This window comes from Heloderma suspectum, chromosome 5, assembly GCF_057233095.1.
Source record: "Heloderma suspectum isolate Gila_16-S chromosome 5, 16-S_ref, whole genome shotgun sequence".
Classification (NCBI taxonomy): domain Eukaryota; kingdom Metazoa; phylum Chordata; class Lepidosauria; order Squamata; family Helodermatidae; genus Heloderma; species Heloderma suspectum.
In genome coordinates, this window is record NC_139462.1 from 149,968,242 (window position 1) to 149,984,461 (window position 16,220).

The 16,220-nt window shown below is 42.5% G+C and overlaps 2 protein-coding genes across 9 annotated transcripts in view; both read right to left on the minus strand.

Annotated features, from left to right (window-relative positions):
* VOPP1 (VOPP1 WW domain binding protein) overlaps positions 1-4,274 on the minus strand; it is a 112,180-nt gene extending 107,906 nt beyond the window's left edge. The window contains exon 1 of the mRNA XM_084857783.1: positions 4,101-4,274. Within this exon, the coding sequence (XP_084713909.1) occupies positions 4,101-4,180 (80 nt within the window). The 5' untranslated portion in view covers positions 4,181-4,274. The remainder of the gene's footprint in view (positions 1-4,100) is intronic.
* A 1,460-nt stretch (positions 4,275-5,734) lies between these two features.
* The window catches only part of BLVRA (biliverdin reductase A), a 34,504-nt gene continuing 24,018 nt past the window's right edge, over positions 5,735-16,220 (minus strand). For all 8 annotated transcript variants that reach the window (XM_084857782.1, XM_084857778.1, XM_084857775.1 and 5 more), the window contains 3 exons: positions 15,855-15,962; positions 13,945-14,116; positions 5,735-9,767 (listed from right to left, as the gene is read on the minus strand). In XM_084857782.1, coding sequence (XP_084713908.1) covers positions 9,494-9,767; positions 13,945-14,116; positions 15,855-15,962 — 554 coding nt within the window. In that variant the 3' untranslated portion in view covers positions 5,735-9,493. The remainder of the gene's footprint in view (positions 9,768-13,944; positions 14,117-15,854; positions 15,963-16,220) is intronic.

A 16,220-nucleotide genomic window follows, 5' to 3' on the forward strand; every position in this document is an offset into this window, starting at 1 on the left:
TGATGAGCAGCTGCACTCTGCCTCAGTCAGGATCCAGAACAGCCCCCTTCAAGTAGTCATTCTTTTCAGATACTTCCAATTACCCACCAGGATAACGTTAAGGATCTCCTCTCCTCTGTAATGGGACTATGACTATAATTTCACTCATCGAAGCTAATGTTTACCGCCAAAGTATTAACTGTCCTTTTGAAATGGGCACCAGAACCTTCCCTGGTTTTTACCCGCCAGTGACAGCGGAAGCAAGAACTGACAAGGACTGTATTATAAGTGGTGTTCTCATTCACCACATTTTTTCTATCTCTGTGGAGTAATTTGATTTGATTCTACTCCCAGGGCAATTTCATTGTAACTACTTCTGTTTCTTCTAGCCAATTTAGTCTGCAATTTAGGCTCTCACTTATCTGGGTATAAGCTCTGTTGAACTCAATGGGACTTACTTCTGAGTAGAGATGTATAGGATTGTGCTGTCATTTGACCTGAAGTAATTTATTTCTTTTTATTCAGGATGTACTATACCACTATGCTACAAACAAGAGGCTGTCCTTATTCTCTGAAATGACTGGAAAATCTCTGTTCATGCTCCTGTATTGAACAAATATAGCCATCTCCAGCATTTAACAGAATGGGCCATCCCTGTTCCAATGGTTAGATACACAGTGGTAGGATATGTGATCAGCAGCTTCTGAGGTATCCATTGCTTGGTTGTGCCAGCCATGTCAGGCTGTGGGTAGGGGACTGATTTTTTTTTTCTGATAAAGAATGCCATGCATACAGTGGGATAAGCAATCCCACCCCCCAAGCCCTGATCAATATATTACTTGTATGACAAACTCCCTGCTTACCCTTTACCTCTAATTCCTCACACCTCCATTCTGCTCTATATCACCATCTGTTGCTTATTGTCAATGCAATTATACAATATTAGTGGACTGAGCCCTTGTACTGGTACGTTTGTGTATATGTTTATTGTTGTGGATTTGTATAAAACTGAACATTGACAATAAAGTGGGTTTTTTTTAAGTAGCACAGTCCAGCAATAAGTACTCGCTTACCTGGGAGTATCAGCTGATGTATCATGCATTTCAGGCTCTGAGGCTGTTTTCATAACTGACGTGCATTTGAGCCTCATCATGTTTTTGTGTTGCATATGAATACTATTAATGCAGGGCAGAACTTGGAAGAAAAACTGAATGTGTATTCCAGCTGATGCAGTTTTTATATTCGTATTAAATTATTTTAATCAATGCAGATTTAAGCCTCCTGTGTGAAAACTATCTAAGATTTCGGTGGTTTTATTCTTGTGCACAAATATAATGTGGCCTTGGTTATCCAGACCAGAGCTTTCAGTGGTATAGACACAGAATTCCAGTCAAATATTGTCCTAAAAGGGTTCCTTGGGTCCTAAATCCTTCCTAATGATTCTGATATGAAGCTATTTTAAATTTTGCGGTGGGCAGCTTGTAAAGAAATGAATAATAGACATTTGGGACCAGTCTTTGAGAAGTATGTGTCCTGTTTGTTAGGAAAACCACCAGCTGTCATTTGAGATGAATTCTGAGAGGCTCGTTAACCAATTTAAAAGATGATGAGTTTGAATGAATGAATAAATAATATAAAAGTTAATGTACTGTCACTTGTTTCCTCTAGCATTTCATGGAACAGAATGTGAGAGCTTTGCCCACCCAGCCTATGGGAAAGATGACATTCATTGTCCTTAATTCTGAGCATAACTGATGAATTCCCCTGACCCTATTATATCACACAGAACCACCCCCAGCCTTCTAGGGCAGTGGTCTCCAAACTTTTTTGATTGCTCACCGCTATCAGTGAAAAAATTTTGAGCATGCACCCCCAATTTATGTATATTTAATTTATATATTATATATGTGTACTACTGTACTAATATATTATGTACATTATAAAATATACACAAAAAATAAAAAACAGGATGTGTGTGGTAGGTGAGCTGCCTGGGTTTGGATATGGGGTTGGTTAGGGGTTTGTGTGGGGTGTTTTAAAAATTTCAGAATATTAATTTAAAATATCCTGGATCCTGACTGTTGGTAATGCAGACTTTACCACTTTGATGGAATTTTTCTGGTGAGTGCCCTTAAAGGAACCAGCTTTAAGTTCTAAAAGGCTCAATTAACCACAGCTTCTAGCGCTCAAAGAGGGATCCAAGTCTTCTCAGTTTTTTGGATAGCTTGTAGTTTCCTAGAAGGGAAGCCTCTAAAACATTAACAATAGTGCTATATTATTTAAACTATTTTTTTTTAGATGTTTAGCCATTATGTGTTATGTAGTGTTTTAGAAAACCGGTGGAGTTTCTGTAACAACTTTCTGGTAATAGGTTTTATTCAGAAGAGGAATGCCCTGCATATAAATTACATGTCAAGATTAGCACTTCTGTTATGGAAAATATTGGAAACAGTGTTTGCATTTTAGGCATCAGTTAAAAATATGCCCTTTTTGTAGGGTTTCAGTGAAAGTTGACAGTGGTTGATGTTATTATACTTGTTATTGTTTTGTGATTTTATCTGCATTTTAAATATTGTTTTAATGTGGACTTATTTACTGAGATAGTTAGCTACCCTGGGCTCTTTCGATAAATCATACAAAAATTATAAATAAAATAGAGTTTTTTTCCAGGGAAGAGGCTGATGGTAGGGATGGGGGAGAATTTCTCCCCGAAACTTCGGGGGGCCGAGTGCCAACGTGTTCGGCCCCCCGAAGTAGTTTCGGGGAGAAATTCTCCGCACCCCCCTGCCCCCCGCACCCCCCCCCCGGGACGGGACTTACCTTTCCCGAATGTCCCTCCCGGCGGCGGGTCCCAGCGGCGGTTCGTCAGGTCTTCGTCAGGGGCGAGGGCGGCAGCCGGTCTTTCGACCGGCCGCCGCCGCCGCCATTCCAATAAAAGTAAAAAAAAACAAACGCCCCCGTGATAGGCTACGTGACGATTAACGTAGCCTATCACGGCTAGATTTGCAAAGTCAGCTGTGATAGGCTACGTAAATCGTCACGTAGCCTATCACGGGTGACTTAAAAAAAAAATAAAAGCGCGTACGGATAATGGCGGCCCCCATAGGGAGCCGCCATTCACGTTCCTTATTTGGTCGCTGTAGTCTACGTAAAGATTACGTAGACTATGGTGAAAATAAGGGCAATGCTATTTGCGTTGCCCTTATTTTCGCTGTAGTCTACGTAAAGATTTACGTAGACTACAGCAACCAAATAAGGAACGCGAATGGCGGCTCCCTATGGGGGCCGCCATTTGCGTACGCGTTTTTTTTTAAAAGTCACCCGTGATAGGCTACGTGACGATTAACGTAGCCTATCACAGCTGACTTTGCAGATATAGCCGTGATAGGCTACGTTAATCGTCACGTAGCCTATCACGGGGGCGTTTTTTTTTTTTTAACTTTTTATTTTGTGGCTGGGCGAGGCGCCTCCTCCCCGGCCTGAATTTCGGCCGGGCGAGGCGGGAAGCCTCCCCCCCCAGCCTGAACTTCAGGGGGAGCAGCGAAGCGCCTCCCCTCCACCGCAAAGCAAGCTGCGAGACCAGGTAAGTGGCTTTCATGCACTCCTATGATGGTTAAATGATCTAGATCAGGGGTAGGCAGCCTGGTTCCCTCCAGATGTTCTGGACTACAACTGTGATAATTCCTGATCATTGGTCATGCTGACTGGGGCTTATGGGAGTTGTAGTCCAAAACATTTGGACATCGTAAAGAAAGAAAACCACATATTGTGGACATACTACATGGAGCAAAGAGCAGGAACAAGGATTGGGACCTTCCTTTCTATTATCCGAGAGATATGAAGCCAGGAGCAAGTGGCTTATTGGTTTCCTTTCCTTTCACAAAAAACACTCCTGGTTGGAGGCAGTGGAAATGGAATGCCGATCCTTGCTACCTAGTCGTTTACTCCTATGCCAGTCAAGCTTAAGGTGATCTGAAATAATTACAGGCTAAGACTCTTTGGTGAATTCTGCCCAGTTTTTGGAGAGCCATTCTATTACACAGAAAAATATAAGTCACCACATCTGACAATACAAGGTCCAGCAACGGCAGAAAAATCCAATTTATATGGAAATCACTGACCCTATATTCCCTAGTGGGTAATCCTTCAGGTCAAATGAGATGGACTCTGGAAAGACACCAAGGGGAAACTGCATTGCCATGTTGTCTGTGATACATAATTCAGCGATAAAAACAAACAACAATTTGAAAGAGACCGCCTACATCAGGTGGTGAATCTAATTAAACTCATTCTGCTTGTTAGAGGTCAGCTTTGGAGATACACCATTTCTTAACTTGGATCTCACAACAATTTATATCAAAGTACACAGAACAACAGTTCATACACAAACACAAGTTAAGAATCAAAAGAATGCACTATTGAACAAAGTGAAGAGAAGGGAGAATCAAAACATAGGAAAATTCAAGTCTAACTGAAGACAGAAGTGGAGGAACAGGAAAGGTGATGCATATTAAACCAAAGAGTACACACTTCTGCATCTAGGTGGAACGTATTTATTATCCAGCAAAGGCTCAGTGTGTGAAATGATAATGCTACGACATTTTTCTTTTGAGTAGGATTCCTAACCCACTGGACTTGGTGAGTAAGTTTATTCAAAACTATTGCCTCCCAGGAGCTTCACTAATCCCCCCCACCCCGGTGTTGGGAAGAAAAATGCAACAGAGAACTGGGTAAAAAAAGTAAAGACACTGTAGAGGCTGGAAGATTGATCATTTTAACTAGCAATATTGTCTCCACTAAATGTACCACAAATTTTGTTCTGTCTAGAACCAACATGGAAACCATATTAAAAATGTCAGCTGAGAGAGTGGCAAACCGTAGTGGGGTTCTATGACTGGAACCATCTTAATACTCTTTCACTACATGTGTACAAGATTAGCAGCTCTGAAATGATAACTGTGATTGCAGAACCAAGAGCAGATAAGACTTCAGTGCATAATTACCCAAATACCTTGCACTTAACTTTTGCAAGTTAAGTTATACAAATTATACTGTACTTGCACAATTCTAGCTAACACACTATCTGGTCTTAAATGTATTGAAAACATATCACTCAACCCACTTTGGGACTGCCAGGGGTGGGAGAGTGAGGAAGAATGAAGAATGCCAGATGATTAAGAATGATTTAAAAAAGAAAAGAAAAATGGTGCAAATCACATGACTAAACCCCAGTACTTGTAGAGTCATCAAGGAAGAGTGTGATGCATCAGTAATGACATGGAGAGAGCAATCCCATGGCCACTAGACACTGTCCTCCGCGCTCGGAAGAGGAGCATGGAGCAACTGCAAAGGGGTGGGGCTGGGGGGCATTCCGGGGCAGGGAGAGTGGAGCTGTGCATACGACACATCCAATGTGTCATACAGCAGCTTCCTCTCCCAGTCAGCCCCCCACCGCCGCCGCTAGTCAGCCGAAAACGGCTGTCTAGCGAAAAATAACAAGGCAGGAGAGGCGCAGAGGGAACGATCCCCCCGTGCCTCTCCTGCCTTGCTTTGGATAGGCAGTCGCCTCCGAGGTTGGAGGCGACTGCCTATCTCGTTAGGATTGCGCCCTTAGCTTCTCTTGCAAGGTAGAAAAGTCTAGAGTCGGGTGGGTTCTGTATAAAATGTATAGGAAATTGTATAGCACTTCAGAGCGTAAGCACTTATTAAGCAAGGCATATCAGTTATGAGGTTCAAAAAATAAAATAAAAACAAATTGAGCTCAGACAACTTTAATAAAGTCAAAGCAGCGTATACAATATCACCACCATATATTATAGCATAATGCACCACGAAGGTCATGTTTCTGAGGATGGCATCACATAACAAAGAATTCCAAGAAAACAGGAGTGTCTTAAAAAAAAGGAACAAGAAAAAAGAAAATATAGCAATGAAGAGGTGGCCATTAAAGGTCTACAGTAGCCATCAATTTGCCTCACTTCCATCCATCTCAGCAATAAAATACATTGCAAAACTTCAGATTTCAGTGGCACTGAAATTAATCACAATGTTAAGTGAACATTTAATGAATAACAATGTTAAGTGAACAACATTTGACAGACACATACACACACATACACGTGTGTGTGTGTTTACTCTGACAGTACAATCCTATGCATGTCTCTTTTTTAAATAAATCAGGCATGTATGCCTCTCCCCCCATCCCCAGCCTTCTAGAGATTTAAAAAACAGAATTCTAACAGTATTTCAAAATACAAAGGTTTGGATTCTGCTATGGGACTTTAGTCATGACTAATTTGTCTCATTGATTTCAAGTTCAACTAACTTAGGCTACAATCCTATACCCACTTACCTGGGAGTAAGCCCTTCTGAGTGGACATGTATAAGACTGCATGGTTAGTCTGGATCCAACCTAAACACACTAATGTTGTCAGGGTAACACAAGTCAAATTTCCAAAACAAGAAACCCATTTTCTTCACTTCATGGTGGCAGAACAGGACTCTGTTCTGAAAACTAAATCCCTTTGTGAAACGGAGTTGTCAGTGAGGTTCAGATCAGTGGCTTTCACTTTGACTCTATAACATTTACTCTAAGGGAGGGTTTGTAGCATTTCTGGCCATTTGAAAAAAAAATTGCAAGATCTATCTGCTGGCATTGACATATACTGTGTGAACTAGGAGCTCAGACATTTCAGCATCAACTGTGAAGAAACATATCTGATCTCCAAAATAGACCTTTTAGGTTGCAGAATGTTCTGCAACAGAGATTTATGGTCCTCCAATTTTCATGTTACTCTCTGCACACCTGTAGGCCATTCCTATGAATGAAAAGAGTAGCCAAAGATACTCCAGCAAGGGAGATTTCAGTTAATGTATTTTTGAGAGACATCCATCCATACAATAATGTAGGTAGGCTTTCCCTTAAGTCAGAAGCAGAGGTAGCCTTACCATGAGGCACAGAGTGTGGGCATTATTAAAGGCAACAGAGTGGGAGACAGGCAGATCTCACCTGTGGGACACAGTAATGTTATTGAGCATTTCAGTGAGACTTGAACAGAAGAACATCCCAGTGATTGTGCCCCATCATAATTAGCGAAGAGTGGGTGCTGGTTTGATTTTTGCTTCCAGCACTTGGGTTGATCTCAGTCAGAAGTAATGTAAAAGGCAAGAGCCGTATTAACGTAGTTTCAGTGTTCTACCCTACAGTGGAGGTAGTCTTGTTCTGGGCATGGCAGTCATTACTTCTTCCACTGCATGGCAATCCCACAGATCGGCTCCCACATGTACTTCACAGAAGCAAAACAACTGATCCTGTTCCCTTTACAAAGAAGCTGTGCAGTTCTTTTGACACAAAAGTCAATTAAAAAAAAGAATAACTACACAGACCCAGAATAGTATATTACGCACACAGGTTTCCACCTTGTGACTAAATTCATTTTGAGTTCAAACTCAATGGGACTGGGAAGTTTTCTTCCGTCTTCCACATATATAGGGTCAGGCTCCTGTGTGGAACTGAGTAATTTACTTTCTCCAAAAAAACATATTTTGATGATAGCACTTAAGGAAGATGCTTCACTAGCACAAAACAGAAGCAAGGCTGTAACAGGTGTAAAGAACACAGCACCATGCAAAGTGAGAGGCACAATCTCAGGCATTTCAGCATACGTTATTTGTTCAGTATATTTCGGGACTGTAAGTGAATCTCCCTCTTGTACCTGCTGAGACCATAACACTAGTGTACAATAATAAAAAAATAATTTCAGAGCTATATAATGCATATCAATTTTTAAAGCTGAGCTAGATCTCACGTATCTATGTAGTCAGTGCAACAACATCTATCATTGCCAAGAGTTTAAATGTGTTTCATACATGCTTCTTAGACCACCCACCCTCAATACATTCAAATTCAGATCTCACAGTAGCAGAGTTTACTGTGTGATTCTAAGAGATATTAAGGAAAAGCAAGGAACCAAGGGGCACTCCGAATTTAGAACGTGACAGTCATCACAAGGCTATCTGATCAATTTTGTGTGGTGATTTGTACAAATATGTCTCCACATGGTGACAGTTGGTATTTATCACATTAGCGGAACAGCTTGGAAACAGTCAGGACGCCTGATGCAATCATTCCCACCTGCCGCCATGTGGAGGCACTCTCATAAAAAATATGGACTATATCACATTGTCTCATGATGAGCTTTACCAAGTTAAGATTGAATTAGCCCCAAGGAGGAAATGAGATGGATCAAAACATGGGTTTCTGTAATTTCATGCTTCAATTCGGCATAAAGCAATTAAGCAATTCCATGTAAAACCCAGTTGGAGGACAACTTTTGATCTCTAAGCCAAGTTAAAACTGAGGCATAACTTTGTATTTTATGAACATGTGCACTATGAAATGTGAGATAGGGCTGCCACAAAAATAGCAGTTCCATTCACAGCTCTCCTGTCACTCTCCACAACAATTAGGGCATAATCCTATCAAGATACACGTCAGCCTCTGAACTCGGAGGCTTATACCTATCCAATGCAGGGCGATGGAACACAGAGGGGAACCTCTCCTCCATGCTCCAGCTGCCCTGCATTGGCGGCTAGACATGTGTTTTCATGCGTCTAACCATGGCTTTGGGGAAGGGGAGGGAAGGGGCCTGGAGACCTGATAGGAATCTGGGTACAGTGGCTTCTGTGATCCCGTCCTTGCCCTGGGACCACCTCCTTTTCACCCTCTCCACGCTCCGTTTAGGAAAGAACTGCGCCAGCTACGAGGGGGCGGGGGAGGGGAGCAGGGTTTCCAGAAACTGAGAAATGCTATGGCCATCTAGTGGCCATAGGATTGCTTTCCCCATCAGATGCATCAGTATCAATTCCCCACCCCTCCTAGCAACAGTGAATGATACAGGGCAGGTCTGGGGAAATGACATGAACAGACTTGACTAAACATTATGCAGGTTGCGACAGAAAAACTCAACTTAGGACTGCCATGTTTCATGTAGTTCTGCCATCAGAAGCGGTTTTCAGACAAGAGAGTGACTTGCTCTTATACTCTTTCATTGAGAAGACTGACTACAATAGGCTTAGAACTGTGCAAGAGGTTTAGATTCTAAATTCAATATGTAGAAAAGCCTACAGGCAGAATCCAAACATTTCACAGCCATATTTTAGAAATAAGGAAGATTTGTAGAGGAAGCCCACACAAAGCCTTTGTTCCATGAGAATATAATTCACAAAAAGGGCACACTACTCCTGTTCCATCTCTAGCAGAAGCAATGCATCCAGCTTTTGATTAGAAAGATGTCACACACAAAAGCAGGGCAATATTTGTATACTATCCTGTTTCACCAGGTTAAAACAAACCTGTGAGGGACATGGAACACTTGAAATGGTCCAAATTTGTTAGATAACCTGACTGGTTATAATGGAAGGCCGGCAAATTAGAAGAAAACTGTAGGGGAAAAATGTTTGCAGCACAATAAGCAGCACTTCTAAGTGGCCAATCCGATATTCTCAAGCGGTTTCAAGAGTATATTTTTGTTGGCCTCTCACAATGCATCTGAATCTCTTCAGCAAGGTCGAGACATAGCAGAATCCGCCTTTTCTCAGCTGCCAGATCATCTTTGGAGACCTGACCCAATAGCTTTTTGGCAAAGAGGATCAGGTCTTGCATGAAGAGGCCAACCGATGAATGGGGAGCCTCAGGGAGACTCTCCAAGCATCCACTTTTGAAGCAGAAGTTGATTGTCTTACTCCGTTTCAGCCCGGGTGCCCTTTCTTCAATCCAAGTCAGAGGCCTAGATTAAACAAGAAGGAAAAGGGAGGATTAAAAAAAGATGAAGAAATTGCAACATCCAAAAGAATTGCTTATAACAAAGGCATCTAAATAAGATGTATTTGTCATAATACCACAGACAGGGATGCTGGAGAAATCAGCAATGGATTCAAATGAGTTCAGATTTCTATGAATCTGACTCCGCAGCAGACCAGCTTTTTCCTAGTCGCATGGATTCTGCAGACCTTTTTTGCGGTCTGCAGAATCCATGCGATTCTGCATGGTTGCGCACTTGCACAAGTGGAACGAAATTCTCGTACATCCCTTAAAATATCTGATTCTGTCAATGAGTGAATGATGGGACAAAAAACACCTGACAATCCACGAAACACAGATGGAATGGATTTCATAAAATCCGTAGACCTCTATCCACAGGGATGGCAGAAACCTTCAGCCCCTTTACTGATGACAGTTTCTAGAAACAAATCCACAAAACCTGGCTGCCTTTCTGCCACACACCTTCCCACGACACCAAGAAGCAGCAATAGTAGCTTCTCCCAGGCTAGAATACTTCACAGCAAATCAATTTTCCTGAAATCATTCTAGAATATACCACAAATGCTTTCCCTTCTCTCAAATAAAATACACCTGTATTCAGCTTGTCAAAATCCAGGGCTCTGTCACAGCCAGGCACATAAAACAAACTCAGGACATCAGTGAGAGCTGGCCAAATATTCTGCTAATGCAAATGCCTTGACATCACTGGAATTATGCCAGTGGGAAACTTGGCCCAGCAACAGAAGAGACCCAGAACACTATGTATATCAGCCAAATACTAAAAAGGGTAGCATGACATTCAGAAACTGTCTGCATAGAGCTCTACAGGCTTTGAAAAGACAACACTGGGAATTTCCCTGTCCTAGACAAGCTTGCCACAGGTGTATGCAGCCTTTTTAAAGACCTGCTTTGAAAAATCATGTGTGGCTTATTAAAATACACAAGTACATGGCATGCTAGATGCTGGTTGCCACTTCTTAGCACCACCTACTGGTGTTCTTTATCTTTTATCAAAAGTTACCAAATTGCTGCCTTTTACTGAAGAAAATATACTTAAACTAGAAGCCTGCAGCTTGCAAAATCAAGACATGAAATTCACCCCAACCACTCTCCACTGCCTTTTTGGCTCTTCTTTCCCCCTTTCAGTTGCAAGGTGACAATGCGGCAGTGTCAATCCAAGTCATAGCTAGCAGAATTCCCCTGCCAGGGTCTCAAGTCTAGCTTTAGCAAGTCTTAGCTTTCTGGCCAACACTCCACAGCTCTCCAAGCCTCCCTTGCTTGCTTACTTCTTCCTTGCCAATAGTTCACAGACCCTTCAGTCTCTAGGTCCTAGGTGCAATTTTACCCAGGACTTCTTCCCAGTCATTATCCTGCCCAGCAAGAGGTCGTCATCCCAAAGTGGCAATTTACCCTTCCCTCATGGAATTTGGACCAGGGCTGGGGTAAGGTCCCCTGGGGTGAGACCCCCGTGAATTGTGCCCCTCCCCGGCCTCACCTCCAGTGGGTGCTCCAGAGAGCCCTGCCAGTCCCACTCTGGCAAATGCCACTATGAGAGAGCAGCCAGTGGGACTCTCTGGGGCAGCTATCCACCCACCGTTTCACTTTGAGGGGATTCTCAGAGTGAAACAGAGGATAGTCAGCCACTCTCAGCCACTGAACCTCTGGTTTGCATATCCTTCCCTTGTTACACATGCCCCTTCCCCTCATAGTATGCATCCCACCTCTTCCCTCATCACGCCCCATCCCTTCCTCTTACTTTTACCACCACCGCCACATCCACTCTCAGCGAAAGCTAGATGCTGGCTGGGGCAGCTGGCTGGGCTCTTGCGAGAGCCACACCAACCACTTCTTCCAGCCATGCAGCTCTCCAGAGAGCAGACACAGTGGCGGGGGGAAAGGGAAGAGGGAGGGATGGGGGGTGACAAGGGAAGGGGTGGAGTCCACACTAGGAGGGGAAGGAGTGGGGGGCGTGACAAGGGGAAGGGGTGGGGAGGTGCCCAACAAGGGAAGGAGATGCACAAGATGAGGTAAAGGTAAGGGGGGGACACAACAAGGGAAGGGGAAGGGGTGTGAGGTACAAGGTGGCGGCAGCAGAGCTTGAGCCGGGCTGGATTTGGCCTATAGAGCATTTAGTGACTGAACACTCCATGCCTCTGTACTAGCTAGACGAATCAGTATCAGAGGATTCAGAGCCTAGCACTCCGCCTAATAGTGAACTCTGGCAGAGAGTGCTGACAGGATTGTAGGCCCCGAGAAACAAGGAGGTATCCATGTGCCTGGGGGGAACCCCAAGGTTTACAGTAGTACAAATAAAGACATAAAAAGTTTGACTTTTGTATATGGTTTTTAAGCTGTGTTGTTTTATTGTAGGATTTTTAAAAAAATGTTTTTAGTTCAAAGTTGTTTTTAACTATGTGTTGTTTGTATATACTGTCTGTATGCTTTTATGTAAATTGTTTTTAAACTTTGCATACTGTATTTTAATGTTTTAACTTTTGTAAACCTCCATGGGGCGGTATAGAAATGTAATAAATGATGATGAAGATGATGATGATGCAAATGACAAAAATAGAAACAGCTCATTGAGGGGCTAAGCATGCTCAATAGTCATGAAATGTTGACTTTTCAGTTGGAAAAGAAAAACAGAAAAATGTGAGGGGGGAAGCGGAATGCCCTGCTCAAGCGCCTTGTACCCTGGAAGCGGGCATGGCTGGCTTACTGGCAGGAACCCTGAACAGGAACGTGCTTGAAAGGAAATGAAGGTCCGTTGCAACACTTTGTTGCAGGTTCCACTTGTATAATACAGATGACCTAATAACATGATTTAATCCTGATGGATCTCTGTGAACAGCTGCTTAATTATCCAATGAAACCAAACACTCAGCAGAGGCAACTTTTCAATAAGTCACTGCCGTTGGCAGGGGAGTCTTTCCACAGCATGGAGATAAATCTGGTAGTATCTGTAAAGCAGGCTGCTATTAAAGGCACAGCAGCATATCAGATCAGTTTTTTTCTGGTGACTTGGCAACCTTATTTGCAAGTGATGGGGCGGGGGGGGCATGCATTGTCCTGAAACCTGTGTGAAAACATACTGCCTCCCTCTTTTTATCCATTGCCATTCACCCCAACTTATTTCATCCGCTTGCCTACGCTCAGCCCTTCCTGGCCACAGATACTGATGGAATACCTGAACTCTGCTTAGTCTGTCTGCTTGATCATTTGCAGAACTTGGGTGTGGAGGTACTACCTGGGTTTATTGAGGGAGAGTGCCCCTTTTCACTTCCTCTTTGTCCTTGTTTTGTTCAGACTAGAGTGGCGAGGGGGCTTACTGCACACACTGAGGACCACCTCCACCACCAGAGATAGAGAGACCACCCAGCCCAGCAGTGCTCAGGGCTTCCTTCATTGCTAGCCCATATACATCTGGGATTGGAAGGAAAAGACCTTCTAATTTTCTAGGTCAGATGGTATAATTTTCATGTGGACTGGACCCTCTCTTTTTTAGAATTTAAACACAACCTTTTCAGATGCACACTATTTTATTGATGCTATTTGACACAATGAGTGTCCTTTTAGAAATTCTGCTGCTGCTTATTCTAAGGTTCAGTTTAAATGACCTTCTTGGAGGGACAACTTGGCTTCAGCTCCCTGATAAAGTCAGTGGAGCTTGGATAGGATGTTAGCCAACATATTTAGATGGTTATGCATTGCTACTATTCCTAACAGATTGGCCTTACTGTCCAATGATAGCGTGTAAATAAAGGACAAAAGCTACCGAGATACACATGGTAGAAGTGCACGGAACATGGGATTTTAGTAAAAAAAAATTTAAAAAAAGGCAGAAGGCTCAAGTAAACAAAACTGTTCATGTGCTACCAAGAAAAGTATGAAGAACAGCTAATTTAATTTGTGTGGAAAATCATGGTTTTCAGTGATAAAAGATGAATTTTACACACTATCAAAGCTAAATGTTTCCTGACTCCCAGAAACTGCTACTGAGCTAGAATCATGCCCAGTTGCAGTCATGTCTATGCCACAGAAGAAGGAGGAAATAATTTCTTTTCACTAGGATTGTGTTATCTATTAGCAGTAAATAGAAGGTTATGGTTAATCGACATTTTCTATAACTTCATGAGACCAACCTCTTGTTTGCAGTCTGAAAATGTGCAGTCATTCTGGAGTAATTTTTCTCTTTCTGCTCTTCCCTCGTGGCAGATGTGACAGTGAGGTCCCCAAAAAGGTCAACCAGCCAAGATAGGCGGGCAATTCCACTAAAAGCTGGAAACCCTGAGCATTCTTCATCCAATGGGCCACCTTTAGAAATGAGAAAAAGGATTTGGAACGCATGGCTGGAAAAAAAGCCTTCTAAAATATCTTTGGGTGGACATGCTTATATTTTAAAATGGACAGATGAATTTCTAAGGCCTGATCTACACATAAAGCAGGTGGAAGAATGGACTCACCACTTCAGGCTGAAGTTGTGGGGGTGGAGGAAGGTACATTTTTGAATGTTCTCTTACATTAAATTTTATTTGCAAACAGAAAACTAGCACAGCTGCCAAAGGGATGAGACTATAATTTTTCTCCTTGATGTCCTAGTTTGCTATTTGCAGGGATGTTTTGCTTTTTACATTGGAGAGCATTCAAACATCCTATTCGACCATCTGTAGTTTGAAGCGGTGCAATTCATTGAACAGCCACATTCTGCTGCATGTCTATACCCTGCCTATGTGCACTGAGGCAAGATGTTCAAGAACAGTGTATTTTATTCTCAATTAATGCTATGCTGCTGCTGATACGTTGCAAAGTGTTTTACCATGTTTATTTCACTCCCAACAACTCTCTGTAGTAGGTCACCATTTATGAATGAGGAATGGAGGTTCAGTTGTAGGCCTGTTGCAGATGTAATGCCTTAACCATCGTTAACACTAGCCCTGGTTTATGGCCTTAACACTGGTTGAGATTCCAAACATAAGCGCGGTTTGGATGTAACACTAAACATTTCAGTTAACCTCAGTTTAGCATTATGTTCAAACACAAAACTGTGATTAATCTTAACTATGGTTTATTGAAACAAGCTAACTTAATAAACTACTTTGAAATTGGCTTATTTCAGGAAACCATAGTTAAGTCTAACTGTAATTTGATTGGGTTCAGACTTAACATTAAAATGCAGTTAGTTAAAAATGGAAGTGAAAGCTTCTGATCTTCTCCTTGCAGCCAAACTGAAGTAGGAGAGGGGAGCTGACGAGCCTGAGGCTTGTTCACATATTGCTAAACTGCTTATCCGAACACAGCCATAGAGTGAAACTATGGTTTAGCTTGCAGAACAAAGCCCTGTCCATGGAGGGCATGCATGGGGAGATACCAGCAAGACCTACTTGTCACCTCACAAGCAGAGAGGTGGGGAAACTGTTTTAACCATGGTTGGCTAAGTGCAAGTGTTAAGTCTTAGTTACAGATAACACAAACCATTGCTTACAAACACACTTCGAACCATGGTTTCACATCCTGGTCTGTTAAACTATGTTTTAGATATTCAGATATAATGCTTGACCACGGTACAGAAAACAAACCATGGTAAAGTGTTTCATCTGTGTAGAATCATAGCAAACCATGGTAAAGTGTTTCATCTGTGTAGAATCATAGTCACTTTCCCAAGGCCACATAACTAGCCTTTGGAAGTTGTAGCAGTCACATTATCCTAGTTCAGACTCCTATTCAATGGATAACTCTGATCTAGCAAATCAAGTTGGGTTTTGCCATTCAGATAAACCCACTCAGATGCCACTATGCTTGTATGTTTGTGGGCCTAGAATGAAACAGCCCAGTATGTTCTCCAAAGACATTAGGTATTTGACAGCAGATCATTTCCACGTGGCCAGAAATGGAAAGAGCTTGAGGAAGGATGGAACACCTGGGTGAACTGGATAAGAATATAGAACAGGCCCACGATAATCCCTTCAGGAAATGGATGGATGAATGAAGTCTGAAGTACTGGCCGTTAATCAGATTAGAGTCACATTAAATCAGACAGTCTCTAACAACTGACCTGTGAAGTGTAATGTTCCCTTCACAAGCTCCTTCCCTGCCACCTCTTTCTTCAGCTGTTTGTACTCCTCTGTCAGTAGTTCAATATGTTCCACATGGAGGATTTTACCTGCCATTTAAATGAATGCAGATTTAATGGGATTACATATTGTGCCAAGTGAGGTTCACAAACTGATCAACACTTAGGAATAGCAATGGGCACCAAGGCATGATTGTCAGTGTTCTTGATTTTGTCCAAGAGCATGGAAGAAGCTGTATGTTTCAAACTTCTCCTCGCCGCACCACTAGTAAAGTCTCTTTGGGTAAGGCTGGCAGCCCTACAATGGGGCAGTAGCTGCACATTTTATTGCTTCGGTAAGCTGAGGAA